The sequence below is a fragment of the Neohortaea acidophila genome (assembly GCF_010093505.1).
Source record: "Neohortaea acidophila strain CBS 113389 unplaced genomic scaffold BDY17scaffold_13, whole genome shotgun sequence".
Classification (NCBI taxonomy): Eukaryota; Fungi; Ascomycota; class Dothideomycetes; order Mycosphaerellales; family Teratosphaeriaceae; genus Neohortaea; species Neohortaea acidophila.
In genome coordinates, this window is record NW_022985522.1 from 67,283 (window position 1) to 86,608 (window position 19,326).

The 19,326-nt window shown below is 57.2% G+C and overlaps 6 protein-coding genes across 6 annotated transcripts; 4 read left to right on the plus strand and 2 right to left on the minus strand.

The window, feature by feature from the left end:
* Window positions 1–40: 40 nt before the first annotated feature.
* Window positions 41–6,536, plus strand: BDY17DRAFT_328120 (uncharacterized protein; the record flags this gene model as incomplete). The annotated part of the gene is made up of 2 exons (XM_033737794.1): window positions 41–287; window positions 340–6,536. The coding sequence occupies 2 exons, from the start codon at window positions 41–43 to the stop codon at window positions 6,534–6,536; spliced, it is 6,444 nt and encodes a 2,147-aa protein (XP_033585154.1).
* A 1,364-nt stretch (window positions 6,537–7,900) lies between these two features.
* BDY17DRAFT_272889 (uncharacterized protein) lies at window positions 7,901–13,951 on the plus strand. The gene is made up of 2 exons (XM_033731966.1): window positions 7,901–12,817; window positions 12,880–13,951. Exons 1-2 carry the CDS (start codon window positions 8,318–8,320, stop codon window positions 13,726–13,728), a joined length of 5,349 nt encoding a protein of 1,782 aa, XP_033585155.1. The 5' UTR covers window positions 7,901–8,317; the 3' UTR covers window positions 13,729–13,951.
* Window positions 13,952–14,146: 195 nt separating this feature from the next.
* BDY17DRAFT_328122 (uncharacterized protein) lies at window positions 14,147–15,013 on the plus strand (the record flags this gene model as incomplete). The annotated part of the gene is made up of 4 exons (XM_033737795.1): window positions 14,147–14,336; window positions 14,400–14,439; window positions 14,500–14,700; window positions 14,767–15,013. 4 exons carry the CDS (start codon window positions 14,147–14,149, stop codon window positions 15,011–15,013), a joined length of 678 nt encoding a protein of 225 aa, XP_033585156.1.
* Window positions 15,014–15,678: 665 nt separating this feature from the next.
* BDY17DRAFT_328123 (uncharacterized protein) lies at window positions 15,679–16,449 on the minus strand (the record flags this gene model as incomplete). The annotated part of the gene is made up of 1 exon (XM_033737796.1): window positions 15,679–16,449. The coding sequence occupies one exon, from the start codon at window positions 16,447–16,449 to the stop codon at window positions 15,679–15,681; it is 771 nt and encodes a 256-aa protein (XP_033585157.1).
* A 117-nt stretch (window positions 16,450–16,566) lies between these two features.
* Window positions 16,567–17,803, minus strand: BDY17DRAFT_54827 (uncharacterized protein). The gene is made up of 3 exons (XM_033738490.1): window positions 17,498–17,803; window positions 16,837–17,435; window positions 16,567–16,744 (listed from the first exon to the last, which is right to left on the minus strand). The coding sequence occupies exons 1-2, from the start codon at window positions 17,675–17,677 to the stop codon at window positions 17,019–17,021; spliced, it is 597 nt and encodes a 198-aa protein (XP_033585158.1). The 5' UTR covers window positions 17,678–17,803; the 3' UTR covers window positions 16,567–16,744; window positions 16,837–17,018.
* A 581-nt stretch (window positions 17,804–18,384) lies between these two features.
* BDY17DRAFT_54897 (uncharacterized protein) lies at window positions 18,385–19,279 on the plus strand. Its single transcript, XM_033738491.1, has 2 exons — window positions 18,385–18,772; window positions 18,957–19,279. Exons 1-2 carry the CDS (start codon window positions 18,521–18,523, stop codon window positions 19,098–19,100), a joined length of 396 nt encoding a protein of 131 aa, XP_033585159.1. The 5' UTR covers window positions 18,385–18,520; the 3' UTR covers window positions 19,101–19,279.
* Window positions 19,280–19,326: the final 47 nt, after the last annotated feature.

Here is a 19,326-nt window from a genome sequence, read left to right on the forward strand (position 1 = left end):
TCTCCTTTCATCCACCCGCGTTCGGCCCTCTGCCGAAAGAATGGGCCGAGTCTCGTTCGCCGACGATGTGAAAGAGCGCACCATCGACGAGGTCAAGGACTATGAATCCGAGGACGAATACCCCGTGAACATCTACCCCTACGAGAACACGCCCGACAACAAGTCATGGGCTGGTGCGCTCCCCAAGAAGCAGGGTCTCTACGACCCGGAGCTCGAGAAGGATGCCTGTGGTGTCGGCTTTGCCGCCAACATCAAGGGCGTGCCGAGCCATAAAATTGTCACAGATGGTATGCTTTATGCTCCTCGCCTTGCAAGCCACTTTCGCTAATTCGCCCCCAGCTCGGAGCCTGTTGTGCAACATGACCCATCGCGGTGCGGTGGGATCCGATGCCCGCGACGGAGACGGTGCCGGTGTCATGACCTCCATCCCGCACAAGTTCTTCGTGAACCGATTCGAGCGTGCACAAGGCATCAAGCTGCCCAAAATGGGCCAGTACGCTGTGGGCAACATCTTTTTCAAGCCCGAGGAAGAGGCGCTGAAGGACACCATCGATACCTTTGAAGACGTCGCCGACCAGCTGGATCTCCGAGTGCTCGGGTGGCGTGAGGTTCCGCGAGACAGCACATTGCTCGGTCCCGCGGCCAAATCTCGCGAGCCCATCATTCTGCAGCCCATTGTGGTAACCAAATCGGTCTACGGCGATGGAAAGGCGCCCAAAGATGATTTCGAGGAGCAATTCGACGAACAAGTCTTTGAGCGACAATTGTACATCCTTCGCAAGCGTGCCACGCATGTCATTGGACTACACAACTGGTTCTATCTGTGCTCGCTGAGCAACAAGAATATCGTGTACAAGGGCCAGCTGTCGCCTGCCCAGGTGTACGAGTACTATCATGATCTGCTGGACATTGACTACGAGGTGCATTTCGCACTCGTGCACTCCCGCTTCTCCACCAACACCTTCCCGTCATGGGACCGCGCTCAGCCTCTCCGTTGGGCAGCACACAACGGTGAAATCAATACGCTGCGAGGCAACAAGAACTGGATGAGAGCCCGAGAGGGTGTCTTGAAGTCGGACTGGTTTGGCGACCAGCTCGACCTCCTCTATCCCATCATCGAAGACGGTGGCTCCGATTCCGCCGCTTTCGACAACGTTCTCGAGCTCCTCACCATCAACGGCGTGCTCTCCCTCCCAGAAGCCGTCATGCTGATGATTCCCGAGGCGTGGCAAGGCAACACCCAATTCGAACCGAAGAAGCAAGCCTTCTACGAATGGGCTGCCTGCATGATGGAGCCGTGGGATGGACCCGCGCTCTTCGTCTTCTCCGATGGCAGGTACTGCGGTGCCAATCTCGACCGCAACGGTCTACGGCCGTGCAGATACTACGTTCTCGATGACGATCGCATCATTTGTGCGTCGGAAGTTGGCACCATCGCTGTTGACCAATCTCGTGTCATTCAAAAAGGCCGATTGCAGCCCGGGCGAATGCTCTTGGTCGACACCGTCGCCGGCCGAATCATCGACGACAACGAGCTCAAGGAGAACGTTGCCAGCCGGGAGAACTTCCGCGAGTGGATGGATGCCGAGCTCCTGGTGATGCCCGACATCTACGACAAAGTCGTCGAGAACGGCACCGACATTGAACACAAGTTGACCGAGACCAAAGTGCAGGAGGATCCGAGACTGAAAGCTTATGGCTATTCTTTGGAACAAGTCACACTCCTTCTGGCTCCCATGGCAGCGGACTCGAAAGAAGCCCTCGGTTCCATGGGCAATGATGCTCCATTGGCTTGCCTGGCTTCACAGCCTCGTCTGCTCTACGAGTACTTCCGTCAGCTCTTCGCCCAGGTCACGAACCCGCCCATCGACCCGATCCGAGAGGCATGCGTCATGTCTTTAGGGTCTTATGTTGGACCTCAGGGCAACCTGCTCGAAATGGCACAAAACCAGTGCGCAAGACTCTACCTCCCCTCGCCCATGCTCTCTGTGGAGGAGTTCAATGCCCTCACGCACATTACGGATATCCACAACGACTGGTCGGTCGCGACCATCGACATCACCTTCCCCAAGAAGTCTGGCATCGAGGGTTACTTCGAGGCTCTCGACACCATCTGCGAGGAAGTCACTGAAGCCATTGAGCGTGGCGACAAGATCATCATCCTGTCCGATCGCAAGATGTCTGCCGACCGGGTACCAGTCTCGTCGCTATTGGCAACTGGTATGGTGCATCATCATCTGGTGCGCAACAAGTGGCGAGCACAAGCCGCACTTGTCGTCGAAACGGCTGAAGCTCGTGAGGTGCATCATATGTGTGTCCTTGTTGGCTACGGTGCCGACGCTATCTGCCCCTACCTCGCCATGGAGTGCATTCTCAAGCTCGACCGCGAGGGTCTCATTCGAAAGAAGATGACCAAGGAGGAGCTCATTGGCAACTACAAGCACTCTTGCGACGGTGGCATTCTAAAAGTCATGAGCAAGATGGGTATCTCGACCGTCCAGAGTTACAAGGGCGCTCAGATTTTCGAGGCTCTCGGAATCGATGACACGGTCGTGGACCGCTGCTTCGCCGGGACCGCCACCCGCATTCGAGGTATGACCTTCGACTTGATTGCTCAGGATGCCTTTGCCCTACACGAGCGAGGCTTCCCGTCGCTGAACATCTTGGAAATCCCTGGTCTTGCTGAGACTGGAGAGTACCATTGGCGTGATGGCGGCGAACCTCATGTCAACGATCCCACCTCGATTGCCAACATCCAGGACGCCGTACGCGTCAAGAACGACAAGTCGTACGAGGCATACTCGAAGAGTGAATTCGAGCAGATCAAGCACTGCACGCTTCGCGGCCTGCTCGACTTCGACTTTGACGCCTGTAACCCCATTCCCATCGAGCAAGTCGAACCATGGACCGACATCGTGCGGAGATTCTGCACGGGCGCCATGTCGTACGGCTCCATCTCCATGGAGGCGCACTCCACGCTCGCAGTCGCAATGAACCGACTGGGCGGCAAGTCCAATACCGGCGAAGGTGGAGAGGACTCGGAGCGCAGTCTGCCCATGGACAACGGCGACACCATGCGCTCGGCGATCAAGCAGATTGCCTCCGGCCGCTTCGGCGTCACCAGCAACTACGTTGCCGACTCCGACCAGCTGCAGATCAAGATGGCCCAAGGCGCCAAGCCCGGCGAGGGCGGCGAACTGCCCGGCCACAAGGTCTCCGGCCCCATCGCCCACACCCGCCACTCCACCCCGGGCGTTGGCCTCATCTCCCCGCCTCCCCACCACGACATCTACTCCATCGAGGACCTCAAGCAGCTCATCTACGACCTCAAGTGCGGCAATCCGCGCTCGCGCGTGTCCGTCAAACTCGTCTCCGAGACGGGCGTCGGCATCGTCGCTTCCGGCGTCGCCAAGGGCCGCGCCGACCACATTCTCATCTCCGGTCACGACGGCGGCACCGGTGCTTCCCGGTGGACGGGGATCAAGTATGCTGGTCTCCCTTGGGAGCTGGGCCTCGCGGAGACGCATCAGACGCTTGTGCTGAATGATCTTCGTGGGCGGGTGGTTGTTGAGACGGATGGGCAGCTTCGCACTGGGAGGGACGTGGCTATTGCTTCGTTGCTTGGTGCGGAGGAGTTTGGGTTTGCTACGACGCCTCTTATTGCCATGGGGTGCATCATGATGCGGAAGTGCCACTTGAACACCTGCCCGGTGGGTATCGCAACCCAGGACATCGAGCTTCGCAAGAAGTTCAAGGGAACGCCCGAGCACGTGATCAACTTCTTCTACTACGTCTCGAACGAGCTGCGCGCCATCATGGCCAAGCTCGGGTTCCGCACCGTCAATGAGATGGTTGGCCACTGCGAGGTCCTGAAGGTTCGGGAGGATCTCCGTAACGCAAAGACGGAGAATATCGACCTGTCCCTCATCCTGACCCCTGCACACTCGTTGCGATCCGGGGTAGCGACCTACAACGTCCGCAAGCAGGATCACAAGCTCCATATCCGCCTGGACAACAAGTTGATCTCTGAGTCTGAGCCGGCTCTGACCAAGGGCCTGCCATGCCCCATTGAGACGGACATTGTCAATACCGATCGCGCCGTCGGGGCGACTCTCTCTTACCACATCAGCAAGAAATACGGCGAGCAAGGTCTCCCGGATGACACCATCCACGTCAACCTCAAGGGATCTGCCGGACAGTCGTTCGGAGCGTTCCTCGCACCTGGTGTGACCTTGGAGCTGGAGGGCGACTCGAACGACTACGTCGGCAAGAGTCTTTCGGGTGGTCGTCTCATCGTCTACCCACCACGAACAGCGGTTTTCAAGGCCGAGGAGAACGTCATCATCGGCAACGTCTGCTTGTACGGAGCCACGAAGGGGACATGCTTCTTCCGCGGTGTGGCTGCCGAGCGTTTTGCGGTTCGCAACTCTGGTGCCACCGCTGTCGTCGAGGGTGTCGGCGACCACGGATGCGAGTACATGACTGGCGGTCGTGTGGTCGTTCTGGGCAGCGTTGGCCGCAACTTCGCGGCCGGCATGTCTGGTGGTATCGCGTACGTACTGGATCTTCACAACGACTTCGATGTCAAGTGCAACCAGGAGATGGTGGAGCTCTGCGATGTCGAGGAGCCTCGTGAGATTGCTTTCCTCCGTGGACTTATTGAGGATCATCACCACTACACCGGCTCCGAGCTGGCTGCCAGGATTCTGGTGGACTTCAACAGGATCCTGCCGCGATTCGTCAAGGTCTTCCCAACAGACTACAAGCGAGTGCTCGAGGAGCAAGCGAAGAAGGACGAAGAGGCGAAGCGAGCAGAGTACCCTCTGCCACTTCTCCCCGGCAACGCCGTCCGCAAACTGCACGAAGACTCGCGCGAAAAGGAGCACGAGCGCGAAGGCAAAGAGGAGAAGAAGAACGAGCTGCTCGACATTGAAGAGAGCGTGCAGGACGGCAAGGCGGAGAAGAAGCGCTCTGCTTTGGTGCTCGACAAGACGAAGGGCTTCATGAAGTACCAGCGCCGCAAGGAGCACTACCGCAGCCCGAAGACGCGCACGCGCGACTGGGGCGAGCTGAATTCCCGCCTGACGGAGGATGAGCTCAAGTATCAGACTGCGCGCTGCATGGATTGCGGTGTGCCGTTTTGTCAGTCTGATACTGGGTGCCCGATCAGCAATATCATTCCCAAATGGAATGAATTGGTGTTTCAAAACCAATGGCAGGACGCTCTCAACCGGCTGCTCATGACGAACAACTTCCCCGAGTTCACTGGTCGTGTGTGTCCCGCTCCTTGCGAGGGTGCTTGCGTGCTTGGCATCAACGAAGACCCGGTCGGCATCAAGTCGATCGAGTGCGCAATCATCGACCGCGGCTTCGAGATGGGCTGGATGGTTCCTTCGCCGCCCAAGTTCCGAAGTGGCAAGACGGTCGCCATCATCGGCTCTGGACCTGCGGGTCTGTCTTGCGCCGATCAGCTCAACAAAGCTGGACATCAAGTCACTGTGCATGAGCGATCCGACCGTATTGGTGGTCTGCTCATGTACGGTATCCCGAACATGAAGCTCGACAAGAAGATTGTGCAGCGCCGTGTTGATTTCATGGCCAGCGAGGGTATCGAATTCAAGACCGGTATTCATGTCGGCGAGGGAGAGGTCACTCTCGACTCTCTCCGAAAGGAATACGATGCGGTGGTTATCTGCACGGGTGCCACTGTTGCCCGTGATCTCCCCATCCCCAATCGTGATCTGGATGGCATCTACTATGCAATGCAATTCCTGCACAAGAACACCAAGTCGCTGCTCGACTCGAAGCTCGAGGACAACACCTACATCTCCGCCAAGGACAAGAACGTCGTGGTCATCGGAGGTGGTGATACCGGCAACGACTGCATCGGTACCTCGGTCCGTCACGGCGCGAAGTCCGTCATCAATTTTGAGCTGCTGCCTCAGCCCCCGCCAGAGCGAGCCCGCGACAACCCGTGGCCGCAATGGCCGCGCATCTACCGCGTCGACTACGGTCACACCGAAGTCAAGCAACACATGGGCCGCGACCCGCGCGAGTTCTGCATCATGTCGCAAGACTTTGTCGACGACGGCAGCGGTAAGGTGAAGGGCATCAACACCATCCGTGTCGAGTGGACCAAGTCCGCCAGCGGCGGCTGGGACATGAAGAAGCTCGAGGGCACCGAGGAGTTCTTCCCCGCCGAGCTCATCCTGCTCTCCATGGGTTTCCTCGGCCCAGAGGACCGCGCCCTCGGCGACATTGTCGAGAAGGACCAGCGCAAGAACATCAAGACTCCCCCCGGCCGCTACACCACCAACATCGACGGCGTCTTCGCTGCCGGCGATTGTCGCCGTGGCCAGTCGCTCATCGTCTGGGGCATCAACGAGGGCCGCCAGGCGGCGCGCGACGTCGACTCCTTCCTCACTGGCATGGGCACTCAACTCCCGGTCACGGGCGGCGTGGTCAAGCGGCCGCCGTACGAGCTGCTGCACAGGCAGAACGGGACGCCCAAGGAGCTGATTACTGCTGCGGCATGAGGTGGAAAATTCGGGAGAGGACATTTCTCTTTCGACGGGTGGAGTGGCATATGCACCCCGCTCTGGTCTCGGAATCAACATACCCTTTTGAGCGTTTTATTTCCCAAACTGCTGCACGAACATGCGATAGAACGGCCTGGACTGAAGCACGTTTTTTGCTGGGGAAGAGGGAGGAATTCATGCGGGTTTGCGCTGGCTGGTGGTATCTGATTGAGACGGTCGAGGATACGAAGTTTACTTGCTTTTATTTTACTGCTGTGGTACAAATGGGGGACGGGTTTCATGCGAGTGGTGATATGTTTATGCGCTTTTGTATTTTCATCTTACATATGCATTGCTTTTGTTTGCGAAATGGACTTTTGAAAATGTGCACTCTGCTCTGAGTTTTGCTAGGTATTCTTTCATCGTGCCTCCCAGGGCTGGCGGCCTGCACAAGCTCCCCAAACTTGACTTCGACTCTCGCACGCGGATTTCCTTCTCGTGTACCTCCCACCATCGTCTGGCTCTTATCAGCTCCGCCTGTACTTCCTCTCCAACTGCCAACACTGTTGCATGGCTCGCTCGATGCGATCGGCGCCAGCACGCTCGCAAAGTGACTGATTTGAACCTGGACGTCTTAGTTGACATGTTTTATCGAGACCTTGTAGACGCCTTGGCCTTAGATGAATAGGCACTCGACTCAGATTGAATGCATGAATACGCTGACGTGGTACTAGATGCATACTACCACCGTGGAGGGCACGAAGACTACTCAGTAGACTTTGAGAGACATCTTACGCTGCTCTTGGCTAATCCGCGATCTGGCGGGCCTTGTGCACGTTCTCGCGAACCTCTTTGCCGGCGATGGAAGCATGGTTCTGAACAGTTGATTTTGCATGGAGTCATGACCTTCGAGAGGGTACGTCCAGTCCTGGCGATCACAGGGGTTACGTTCATGAGTGACTTTGCGCTAAACTGTGGGTTCTGCTAACGGGGAGGACGTTAAGGATATCGGGAACGGACCCTGACAAATCCCGGTAATCTGGTTCCCCTGATGTGATGAACATCTACTGTACACTGGTTGTTGCATATTCTTCGTAACTCAGGCGGTTTGCACAGTCCTGCGTCTAGACTGCGGCCTGACGATGTGCCAATTGTGATCGAGGACGTTGATGTAGTGCTATGGCCCACCATGTGCAGTGGAAGGTGATGAGGTGTGGTGCACTTTCCAGATCGATGAATTGAATAAGCTTCCAGGCACGCCAAGATCTAGCGGGGGAAGGAGATGGATTTACTTGATAGGGGCTGGCGGCGGCGCATTGAAGCGTCGCATCTCCACCGAGCGGCCCGCCAGATCCCTGCACTTTGCTCACGTCTCCATCCATCCCCTCTGTCAACACATCCCAACCAGCAACGACCGTAACGAACGCGCCCTCTTCCCCTCCGCCTCTCCGCCTACTTCCTTGACGACCTGTCCCTGGATCCCTTCCTTTGTCGTAAGTTCCATCCTGAGCGAGGCGTTTGCATAGCACTGTGCCTTGTCGGGGGAAAACATCTGGTCTGGAGGGATCACCGGCGTTGGCAATCCTTCGCGCCGGCTGTGGATACGACTACACCACGCTACATATCTTGTTCGGAGCTGAGGCAGAGGAAGAGCGTGCGACAAGCAGTTGGCAGTTGACACGACAGCGTGTGGTCGATATGTGCGGGTGTGGACGAGGCATCGCGCATGAGTGATTTCCCTCATCTCCCCGGCGCGCTGGACTGGGAACACAACAACCACGCCCCTCCCCTCTGCCGACATGTTCAGTTCGAGCGACAGATCTGCACGACAGTCAAGCGGCGCGCGCTCGCTGTTCAGCAGGAGCAAGAAGGACAAAGGAAACAACAATGACCCTCCACCGCCTCCCCTCCCAGACACCGCCTCTTCCGCCCAATACCAAAACTACTACGATGCCCGTCCTGGCCTGGGCTCGCGTCAGTCCCAGCGCAGCTCCATTTCCACGCTCGAGGAGCTCGCGAGCAGGCAGCACGACGTGCTGCAGTCGCAAACCGGTGTCATCACGAGCATCCCCTACGAGTCGATGAATCGAGATACCCGGCCTCCTACCACCATCCACACCGTATCTAGCGATGAACGACGGCCCAGCATGCGCGAACCACAGCCACATCATCTCAACAAAGGCGGGGGAGACTTCCACCAGTATCCCCCATGGGACCCCCAGGCCAGCGGCTCCGCCCCGCGACCCCCGAGGACCGACAGCACAGTGAATCGCATGGGGAGGGATAGAACGTTTGAGAGCGATGCCGCCTCCGTGAACGGCATCCCATACGCGCCGTCGCGCAAGTCGAGCGATCATGGCAGCATTCGATCCCAAAATTCCACCCTCGACCGAAATCGATTCCTCGCCAACCCCAACACCTCCCAACCTAGCACGCACGCCGATCGAGTCAGTAAGCCCTTCCTTGACTCCCATCACTCCATCGGATTCTCCTCCACCGCCTCCTTCAGTCCCGAGGGATTCGTATTCCATCGGCCCACCGATGAGCGCGTTATCGAGAAAGAGTTTTTGGACCTCATGCACAAGCGTGGATATAAATCTCTACCAGAGCAAGCTCGGCGGCAGATGGAGGCCTACCCCATCAGTAAGAAATGGACACTGGTGTACCAGGATCGGCTGGCGGAGTGGCAAGGCGAGCAAAAGAGGCGTTTGACCCATAGACCCGCAGGCGCTTCTAACAACGACGGATTCGCGGTGTATGGGCGCATGGATGAGGAAGGCAGTCCGGAGTGGTTTGTTAAGAAGATCCTGGAGAACAGCCTTACCCCGAAGCAATTCCAGAGCCTCGCGGTCAGCTTGAGAACCCAGCAGATTGGGTGGGTCAAGAGTTTCGTCGAGGCGCAGGGCCAGGTGGCTCTGACGAATGCCCTGGGGAGACTCAACAAGCGACAGCAGTCAGGCCCGGCGCCTTCATCCAGTAACGTTGCCACTACGGACCGCGATCTGGATCGCGAATATGACATTGTGAAGTGTCTCAAGGCGCTCATGAACAACAAGTACGGTGCCGACGATGCTCTTCAACACGACACGATCATCATGGCCCTGGCTGCCTCTCTCACTTCTCCTCGACTCAACACCCGAAAGCTCGTCTCCGAACTCCTCACCTTCCTCTGTCACTGGGCTGATGGCCAAGGCCATCTCAAAGTCTTGCAAGCGTTGGATCATCTGAAAGCGCAGCAAGGAGAGAACGGCCGCTTCGATGCATGGATGAGAATCGTCGAAGTGACCATTGACGGGCGGGGCAAGATGGGTTCCCTCGTGGGTGCGTCAGATGAGGTGCGCAGTGGAGGGATCGGGATGGAGAACCTACTCATGGAATACGCCGTCACTTCTCTCTTCCTGGTCAACAGCATCGTTGATGCGCCTGACAAACCCAGCGATCTGGAGCTGCGGTGCCACATTCGCGCACAGTTTGTGGCGTGCGGGTTGAAGAGACTCTTGCAGAAGATGGAAGGGTTTGAGTATGAAGTCATTGACAAGCAGATTGAACGATACCGGTCGAATGAGGCGATTGACTACGAGGACCTTTTGGAGCGGGAAAACAGCAGCATTCTCGAAGGCAGTGAGGCGGAGGTCAAGGATCTGAACGACCCTCTGCAAATTGTGGAAGCCATTCAGAGCAAAATCGCCGGAAGACGCGAAGGCGATTACTTTGTCTCTGCTCTGCAGCATCTACTCTTGATCCGAGAGAATGAAGGCGAAGATCGCTTGCGCTTGTTCCAACTAGTCGATTCAATGCTCAGCTACGTCGCGATGGATCGGAGGCTACCGGACATGGACCTCAAGCAGAGCCTCAACTTCACTGTTCAGAACCTGATGGACAAGCTGTATACCGACTCCGAGGCGCGGCAAGCTCGAGAAGACGCGGATCAAGCCCGACTGATCGCCGATGCGGCCGTCGCCGAACGGGATGAGATGAAAGACCGAGTGGAGATGGGCGCGGGCGGACTTGTCGCAAAACTTCAAAAGCGGTTGGACGAACAAGCTGCTGTAATCGATCTACAAGGAAGACAGACAGAGGCATTCAAATCTGAGGTTGCCGAGTTGCAGAGGGTGCGGGCGATGGAGCTTCAACGCAACGAGCTGGAAACGCGAGAGCTGTATCTGATGCTTCGCGACGCACAAGATATTGCGGCCTCCAATGTCAAGAAGGGCGGGAAGAATGGCGAATCGAATGATCCCACGTCCATGCAGGGCATCCTGGATCGTGAACGATTGATGGACCGTTTGGAAATGCAGCTCGAACGGGCCAAGACGCAGGCGAAACTCGAAGGCAAGGTGTGGCAGCAGTTCAATCCGTCCGACAAGCTTAGAGAGTTGCGGGAGAAGATGGAGGGTGCGGGCATGCCGGGTGGCGTGGAGGGCTATCAGGCGCAGATGGAGTATCTGGGGTCGGCCAGTGTCAGGAGGAAACCCATTGGCGCACGCAAAATGCCCGCCGAGAAGGACGCCGAAACAGCGACTGAAGACGAACAGAGCCCGGAGGAAGTGGTGTTCGAGAAGCCTCGGTTGGTGGAGATGAAGAAACCTCTCGTGCCGAGCGAGAAAGTCACTGGCCAGACGCACAACATGCTGGCTGAGCTCACCTCCAAGACCGCCCGGGTGGAGGGGAGCGATGACGAGGAGGAGGGCGACGGCGCTACGACCGGGACTAGTCATCCAAGCATCGAGAGCGATAGTCCGAAGACGCCATCCGATGCTGTCATGGACAGTTCCAGAGACGCCAAAGCGCATTTCGATGGCCCGCAGGCTCCTCCGCCGCCGCCGCTACCTGGTTTCGACGGGCCCCCGCCTCCACCGCCGCCCATGTCAGGATTCTCCAATGATGCGCCTCCGCCTCCGCCACCGCCAATGCCCGGGTTCATGAGCAGTCCGCCGCCTCCGCCACCGCCGATGCCTGGATTCTCCGCCCAGTCTCCGCCACCTCCTCCGCTCCCTCAAATAAACGGTGCGATGTCACCACCTCCTCCACCGCTTCCTGGCGCGAAGAAGGGTGGTTTCTTGCCGTCGCCGATCTATACTGGCGCACCAGGCCAAATCATTCCGGTGGCCCCTCGACCGAAGAAGAAGCTCAAGGCGCTACATTGGGAGAAGGTCGATGCCCCAGAAGTGACGTTGTTCGCGTCGCATACTCCAACCGTCGAGTCGAAGGAGGAGAAGTACCAGGAGCTGTCGAAGAAGGGCATTCTCGACGAGATCGAGAAGCTCTTCATGGCCAAGGAGATCAAGCAGATCGGCGCAAGCTCGGGCAGCAAGGGCGGCAAGAACGACAAAAAGCAAATCATCAGCAGAGACTTGATGCACACCATGCAAATCTCCCTCGCCAAGTTCTCGCAGGTCGAACCCGACGAGATTGTGCGCATGATCATTCACTGCGATCGCGACATCCTCGACAACGGTACCGTCATGGACTTTTTGCAGCAAGAGTACCTCTGCACCATTCCAGACAATGTTTCGAAATTGCTGGCGCCGTACGCGCGTGATTACACCGCACTGGATGCGCTTAAGGAGCCGCGAGAATCGGATCCTGCCGAGCTTACCAAGGAAGACCAGATCTACTTGTACACCGCGTACGAGCTGCACCACTACTGGAAAGCACGGATGAGGGCGCTCGCTCTGACCCGCACGTATGAATCCGAGTACGAATACATCTACGCCAAGATCCAGCAGGTGGTGAACGTGAGCGAAAGCCTACGCGACTCCGTCAAGCTCATGCCGGTCTTCGGACTCATTCTGGACATTGGCAATTACATGAACGACTCTAACAAGCAAGCCATGGGCTTCAAATTGTCCTCGCTGGCGCGCCTCGGCATGGTCAAGGACAACAACAACGAGCAGACGCTCATGGACTACGTCGAGAGCGTGGTGCGCAAGCAGTACCCGCAGTACGAAGGCTTCACCGACGACATCGCCGGCGTGCTCCCCGCGCAGAAAATCAACATCGAACAGCTCCTCACCGACGCGAAGAAGTACATTGACAACATTAACAATGTGCAGCAGAGCCTCGACGCGGGCAACCTGAGCGACCCGAAGAAGTTTCACCCCGAGGACCGCGTGAGTCAGGTGGTGCAGCGCAGTATGAAGGAGGCGCGGCGCAAGGCGGAGCAGATGGCCGTGTACTTGGAGGAGATGAAGCGGGTGTACGACGACATTTTGACTTATTTTGGCGACGATCCACGGGACGAGAATGCACGCCGGGAGTTCTTTGGCAAGCTGGCGAATTTCGTGCAGGAGTATAAGGTGAGCAGTATTCCCTTTCCCCTTCTTCTGTCTTCCGAGAAACTAACAAGGATACCTCACAGAAATCGCATGAGAAGAATCTCGCGCTGGAAGAGGTGTGGCGCCGCAACGAAGCCAACATGCGCCGGAAGCAGACGAAGCTTAACACGCAAGCTGGCGTCGGGGCCGGAGGGTCTCCAGATGGGCAAACCAACAGTCCCTCCACCGGCGCGATGGACAGCCTACTGGAGAAACTACGAGCCGCCGCGCCTGCCACGAGGGATACGCGAGATCGACGACGCCGCGCGCGTCTGAAGGACAAACACCAGGTTCGCATCGCGTCTGGACAGAAGATCCCGGAAACAGGCGAGAACGCTACAGTATCAGACGAGACGGGCAGTGGACGACTGAGTCCGAAGATTCTAGAGGAGCAGGAGGAAGCTGCTATTACTGCTGCGTCGAGCGAAGGCGTAGATGGCGGCGGCAACACATCCGAGGGTGAGGATATTGCGGATCGCGCTGCGTCGCTTTTGCAGGGTTTGAGGCGCGATGGGGAGGGTGGAGGCGAGGGGCTGGGGCCGAGTGAGAGTTTGCGTGTGCGGAGGAGGAGGGAGGGCGCTGACGAGGAGAGACAGAGGAGAAGGGAGAGGAGGCGAAGGGGTGGCGCGGCGGCTGCTGCTGATACTAATGCCTCCGCGTCGCCGCCGCCGCCGCAGCAAAGTGTCGCTGAGCAGGAGAAGGAGAATGTCGAGGCTGAAACAACGCCAGCCGGTGGGGAAGGGGAAGCAGGCGCACGCCACAGCAATGAAGACAAGCGGTCGAGCGAAGATGGCGAGGAGCAGTCGCTGCCGACTCCGACTCCGAGGACCATCGTCGTCCCGCCTTCCCCTACGGCGTCTGAGACGCAACGAACGGAAGACGATGGCGAGTGATGGTGATCCGATGTGTGTGATTGCTTCCTCCTTGGAATTGATTTTGTAGATACACCTCCATGCGCTGGGTTCGTGGTGTTCTGGATTGGGACCAGACGCGCTGGCCCGGTAGAGCGACGTTCTTCGCAAGGCATGGAATAGAGCGCGGCGCCTACCTGTCATACTTGTACTTGAGCGTTTGTTTTGGAAACGCCTTGTTTAGCCTGTGTATTTGACGCCAATGGCATTGCACATGCAACTCCGTTCATCATCTCAAAACAAATGCTGGTACCGCTTTACTCTCCGCCCTCTCGCTTTGGTGGAGTGGAGAATCTCGCGTCAGGCGCGCAGGACGCCTGACGATTGCGTGAGGTACTTAGAAGGGTACAAAGGCACCCAGCCGCGAACCTCATCACTTATACACGCCTTTATTGAGACAATGGCATTCCACGTCAAACGCACCGACACGGCGCACCTCGATACCCTGCAGCAGTACAAAGGCATTCGATCGACGCGATGGGAGCGGCCGCCGAATGGGCTCAGCGTGCTGGAGATCCAGACGACGCATACCCCCACGGCGTTGCAGGAGGTGCCTGCGGGGAAGAATTACTTGACGCCGCCGTATCATTGTAGGTACATCATTGATTTTTTGGGAAGGTGTGGAGGGGGTTGCTAATTTGGATGTTGTGCAGGGCATTGGTATCAGGATGAATTCTTCCACGTGAAAGAGGGGTGTGTCTCCTTTCTTCCCTCCTCTACAGGATGTCTGGTTTGGCTAACTGCAGACTGCAGACGCTACATCTTCACCCTCGAAGGCAAAGACACGACCGTCTCCGCCTCCGACCCCCAGCCTGTACGCATCCCTGCGCGAGCAAGACATACGTTCAAAGTCGACGATACATACGACGGACCGTGCACGGTGGAAATCACGACGGGCATTTCGCCCAAAAGCCGCCTCGACGATCCAGAAGCGAACGGAGCGAGCGAGCAGTTGTATGTTGCTCGCTTTAATTCCTTGTGGATCTGGAGGGAAATGCTGACTTTTAATTCCCTCCAAAGCTTCCGAAATATCTACACTTATTTGGATGATTGTTGGTTGCAGGGCGTTGAGCCGTCGCTGCCTCAGTTGCTGCTTATGCTGGATGGGGCGGAGATCAGTATGGCGTTTCCTTGGGGGCCGGATTGGCTGATGAGGCTTGTGACGTATTCGATGGGCGTGGTGATTGGGAGGTGGTTTGGGGGGTATGTGTTGGGGTACAAGGCGAGTTATCCGGAGTATTTTGATGAGAAGAGGCGGCGGTCGTGATGGGCCGCTGTAGTTTGGTTGATGAGGACAGACGGTGGAGTGGCCTGGTCAGCTTGGCGGGTCTCTTTCGCTCCCTTTCGCTCCTGGATACTATGTAGGAAACTCGCCGGCTCCCTTTTCGCCCTTTCTCTTTCGAGAAACGACAAACCATTCAGGCCTGTGCAAAGCTCACTCAACTCCCCCCCCAAGCCCAACTGTCCATCTCACAAACACAACCACCAACGAAGGAATGGCGGCAAGGCCCACCACCCTGCCCACCTTCTGAGTAATCTGCGTGCGCAACCCCAACCTCGCCAACATCAACACCTGCCCCGTCTGACAGGAGGAGTGCGAGCCCAGCTACGCCCTGCGCCTCCCCTGCGCAGGCGAGCACGCCATCTGCATCGATTGCGCCGAGGAGTGATTCAACCACGGCCATCTCCACCACACCGTCGAAATCAACAATAGCTGTCCGATGTGTCGGGAGGTTCTCTTCGTGTTCGCGCGCCGAGAGCGCACCCCGAGGGTCATGGTCGGGGCGTGGAGGGCTACTTTGCGCAACCGTCAGCTCGACGGCTAGGACTGACGCTTCTCCCCGATACTGACGGCGATCATGGCAGTGTGCAGAGTTGGACCTGGACGCAGGCAATCCGTGAGACTGAGATTTGACATTTCTGCCAGCCAGCTCAGCCCTCATCATCGCTATCTGCGGTTCCGGCGATGGCGGTACCAGCAGCAGCAGCAGCTTTCTTCACCTTGTCGCGCGCGCGCTTCTTCAGTTTCTTCTCTCGGTTTTTCCGCGCGCGATTCTCCCGCTCGGCGAGCTCCTTTGACGCAACGGCAGCCTCGGAAGCGGCTTTCTTCGCTCGAACTCGGATCCTGTACTTCTTTCCCGGGCGTGTGCGCTTTTTCGGAGAGCTGTCATCGACAACTTTGCTGAAGACTGCGGGTATCGGGCGCCGCATGGATTTGTGCAAGTGGGTTGAAGATAGATGGAGGACTTTCCAGGGGTAGGCGGATCCGGGCCATGGTTGCTTTGCCCTTTCTTGAACTTGCTTGCCTGTCACTGCGGCGAGTATGATGTTTTGCTTCTCGACATTGTTTATTGGTGATGTGAAATAGTAATCTGAGTTCCTCTCCGGTTGAATGAATCCAGCTTTCCCACTGTCGACACTGGGTGAACGTAATCTGATTTTGTGTACGGCGGTTGGCTCCCTCCCGCTTTCGGCCTGGCGTTTTGCGCCTGCGCTGAAGAGGCGAAAGTCTAGCTCATCATCCTCGCTCTCGTTCGCAGGGTTGGCCGTTACATCTGCTGCAATTGTAGTCGTTGTGAAGTCGGTTGAATTGAATGCGTCGAGTGTCTTCAGACTTTCCGCCGCTGTAGGCTCCGGTGAACTGTCTTCTGAACCGCTTACCGACACCAGCTCCGATCGGCTGATCACTCGTTGCATCTCCATGCTTCATATGCGCCAGGTGGGGTCCGGCATAGATGCACGTAATGGGCAGTGAAGGACAAGAGAAAGGTAGACGAGGACAGACGAGACAGATGAAGTGCCGCTTTCGCCTGTGCTGATTGGCTGCATAGAGCGGGAGCTAGCGGCGGTCGGCAAGTTTCTACTTTAGATTCGTTTATTCGAGTAAACGGTTTTTAAGAAAGGACGGTTTATCTGAAAAGAACCGTGTATCTACGGTTCTCTCATGGTTCTTTTGCGGTTTTCATCTCATGTCCGTGCGCTCTTCGACATCGCGACCCTTGTACGCGCTCGATTAGATGCATGTTTTGATTGCATAACGGCAGTACTCGGGACGTTGTACTTTGAGGAAACAATGGATACTACACGTACAGTCTTACTCCTGAGCCACGTCCAACAGCTTTTTCGTTGCCATCTGCGAAGCCAAGTTGCATTCTTTCACTCGCCTGAAGCTACTCGCCCCTGGACACATGCTCATCCGCGGCTCCAGCAAACCCCGTCCCTTTATCAAGAAATCGCCGTGTCCGAGACAGCTCGATCATCGTGATTGGCTATCAGACTTCTTCCGCCAACTCCATCAACCGTCTCTCAATCGAGATCTCTTCCAGCCTCATCTTCAGTCGCTTGATCTCGCTCGCTCTTGATGTCGCTCTGACCTCGGTCGCGGACCCTTCAGTCATGGAGTCCGACCTCGGCCTCTTTCCGTTTGCTTGTTCTCCCGCGGCACCGTTGAGGATCGAGGAAGCGGGAGCAGCTGATGATGAGCCTACAGCTATCGAGTCGTGCGCGGGTGAAATCTGGCTCTCGCGTTCTTTGCTTTTCCGCTGTGCACTCTCACCCAGAGGATCGAAACGTTGATGGCTTGTTCGGTGCAAGGTAGACAGCCGGGACGCTGAAGGTTGACACCCCGAAGGCTGCTTGGGCGGCTGGTGAGACTCCGGCGGTTCAGTAGCCGGTTCTTTCTTTGCACACTGTTGGTCATGGTGTTAGTCATGATCTCGTCAAATAGCTGAACGCGCAAGAGTTGTCTTACTCCAGTGCGTCGACGGTTGATGAACGAAGATAGAAGTGAATGGACTGCATGGTCGGCGGTGTCGGGAGAACTGAGTTCTATAGTGTCAGGTATGGGCGGGGCAGGGGTGGTGAGTTCGGGACTGTTGCCAGAAGCAGTCTCATTGGTAGTGTAGGTCTCGGTACTCCGACGACTCGCCATGCTTCTTCGTTCAGCACGCTTACGAGCCTCTCCTTCCTTCTTGGCGATGAGGCGGTTGTAGGTGAGCTGAGCGATCGCAAGATTGCGACCGTGGCGCTTGCAATCTTCACTGCGGTTGAACGCGGCCTGCTTTTCCGCGTCGGTGGTGCAGCCCACTAGGTGGTCATTACACGCTTTCTTGTACAGCTGGCGAAGATGCACAAGCTCGTCAACATATCGAAAGTAGCAAGCGTCGACCTGCCCACGTCAGCTTCACGTACGCACTTGAAGACAATGCGTTCGTACCCAGATGCACCTCTCTTGAGTCGACTCATGACAACACCATGAGCACGCCTTGGAAGCCGTCTTGTCACAGATGCGGCCAACCGCGATGCTCTTTGTGCAGCGCGGGCAATGGAAGCGTGCCGGCTCAACGTCCGCGATGGAACCGGGTATTGGGAACTCGTAAGTCGTGTGCTTTTCTTCATCTGACAACGTCACAAAGGGTACCTTGGCCCCGCCGGTGTAGGGACCGGTCATGATTGTGTCCGACCGGGAGTCGATAGTACCGATAGTGATGAAGGAGGATGAAAGGCGAGGGGGGTTGAAAAAGGGGGGAGCGAAGAGAGTAGGGAGGGCCGGGACGTCGGTATTTGGGTGTGGGAAGGGGGTGGAGGCCTCGACCGGTCTTCAGGGGTGGAGTGGCATCGCGTAAGAGGAGAACCGAGGGCTAGCAGTCGGTCAGCACCAATTTCCCGTGGGGCTTAGGGGGGGTGGACTGGAGCAAACTGGACGGGATGGGTAGAGCACGTTCTTCCACCCGTCCGTCGCACTCGTACGCGAGGATTCGACACCGCCGCGTAGATGAGACTTCTTGCTGCACTGATCGTATGTGCCTTTCCGATGGCGCTGCTTCTGCGCGGTGCAAGAGGTGATTCGATCCGAGTCCGAGAAGGGACGCCGCTACCTTTCCGCCCACCGGGAGTGGCCGCCACCACCCCCATGGCCCCTGCACCCGCTTCGACCTCACCTCATCCTGGCTCAGCCCCGTCGAGCATCTCGAGCACCTCTCCCCCGAACCCTTCACGATACAAACTCGGTCGAACATCACAGGAGGTTAGTGGGACCCGACAGTGCGCGGCAGACAATGTGCAACGGCATAAGTGGCGTACAACACACCGCCTACACTCCTCCAAGCTACCCCGATCAAGAGCCCGAAAGACGACATATGCGTGTCGGCCATATATTACGCACGTCATACTCCTAGACCTCCGATCCTGATCTAGTCGTTCCGTAGTAGGGCCGATCCGAAGACGCGTCCGAGTCCTATATGGCTTGCGAAAACGTGCGGCTTGCTAGGCCCGCGCGTAGACCTAGAGAGCTACTTGGACATCTGATATTCCTGATCGGGACGAAGAAAGAGGGGGCACTTGTGACACTCTAAATGAGTATAGAGTGGTCCTCACTTCGAGGGCGGATGTCCCTGCGGCCGTAGGGACAAAGGACAGGTCAATTGCATCCGGGTCTAGAGGCCACCCGATCGATTCCTGAAGGGAGGGGGCGAGGGCGTATTCGTAAGACACATAAAGCTGTCGGAAAGCCTGCTCTGCATTGACAGCAGATCTGAACGGTCCGCTTCGGATATTGAGAAGGAAAGGTTCCGATCGAAG

Bases quoted from the DNA above. Each gene is read 5' to 3' on its own strand.
- BDY17DRAFT_272889 (XM_033731966.1), top strand. From the start codon at position 8,318: ATGTTCAGTTCGAGCGACAGATCTGCACGACAGTCAAGCGGCGCGCGC. The intron at 12,818-12,879 runs GTGAGCAGTATT...GATACCTCACAG, and splicing joins ATTTCGTGCAGGAGTATAAG to AAATCGCATGAGAAGAATCT.
- BDY17DRAFT_54827 (XM_033738490.1), bottom strand. From the start codon at position 17,677: ATGGCGAGTCGTCGGAGTACCGAGACCTACACTACCAATGAGACTGCT. The intron at 17,436-17,497 runs GTAAGACAACTC...CATGACCAACAG, and splicing joins TCAACCGTCGACGCACTGGA to TGTGCAAAGAAAGAACCGGC.
- BDY17DRAFT_54897 (XM_033738491.1), top strand. From the start codon at position 18,521: ATGAGACTTCTTGCTGCACTGATCGTATGTGCCTTTCCGATGGCGCTG. The intron at 18,773-18,956 runs GTTAGTGGGACC...GTTCCGTAGTAG, and splicing joins TCGGTCGAACATCACAGGAG to GGCCGATCCGAAGACGCGTC.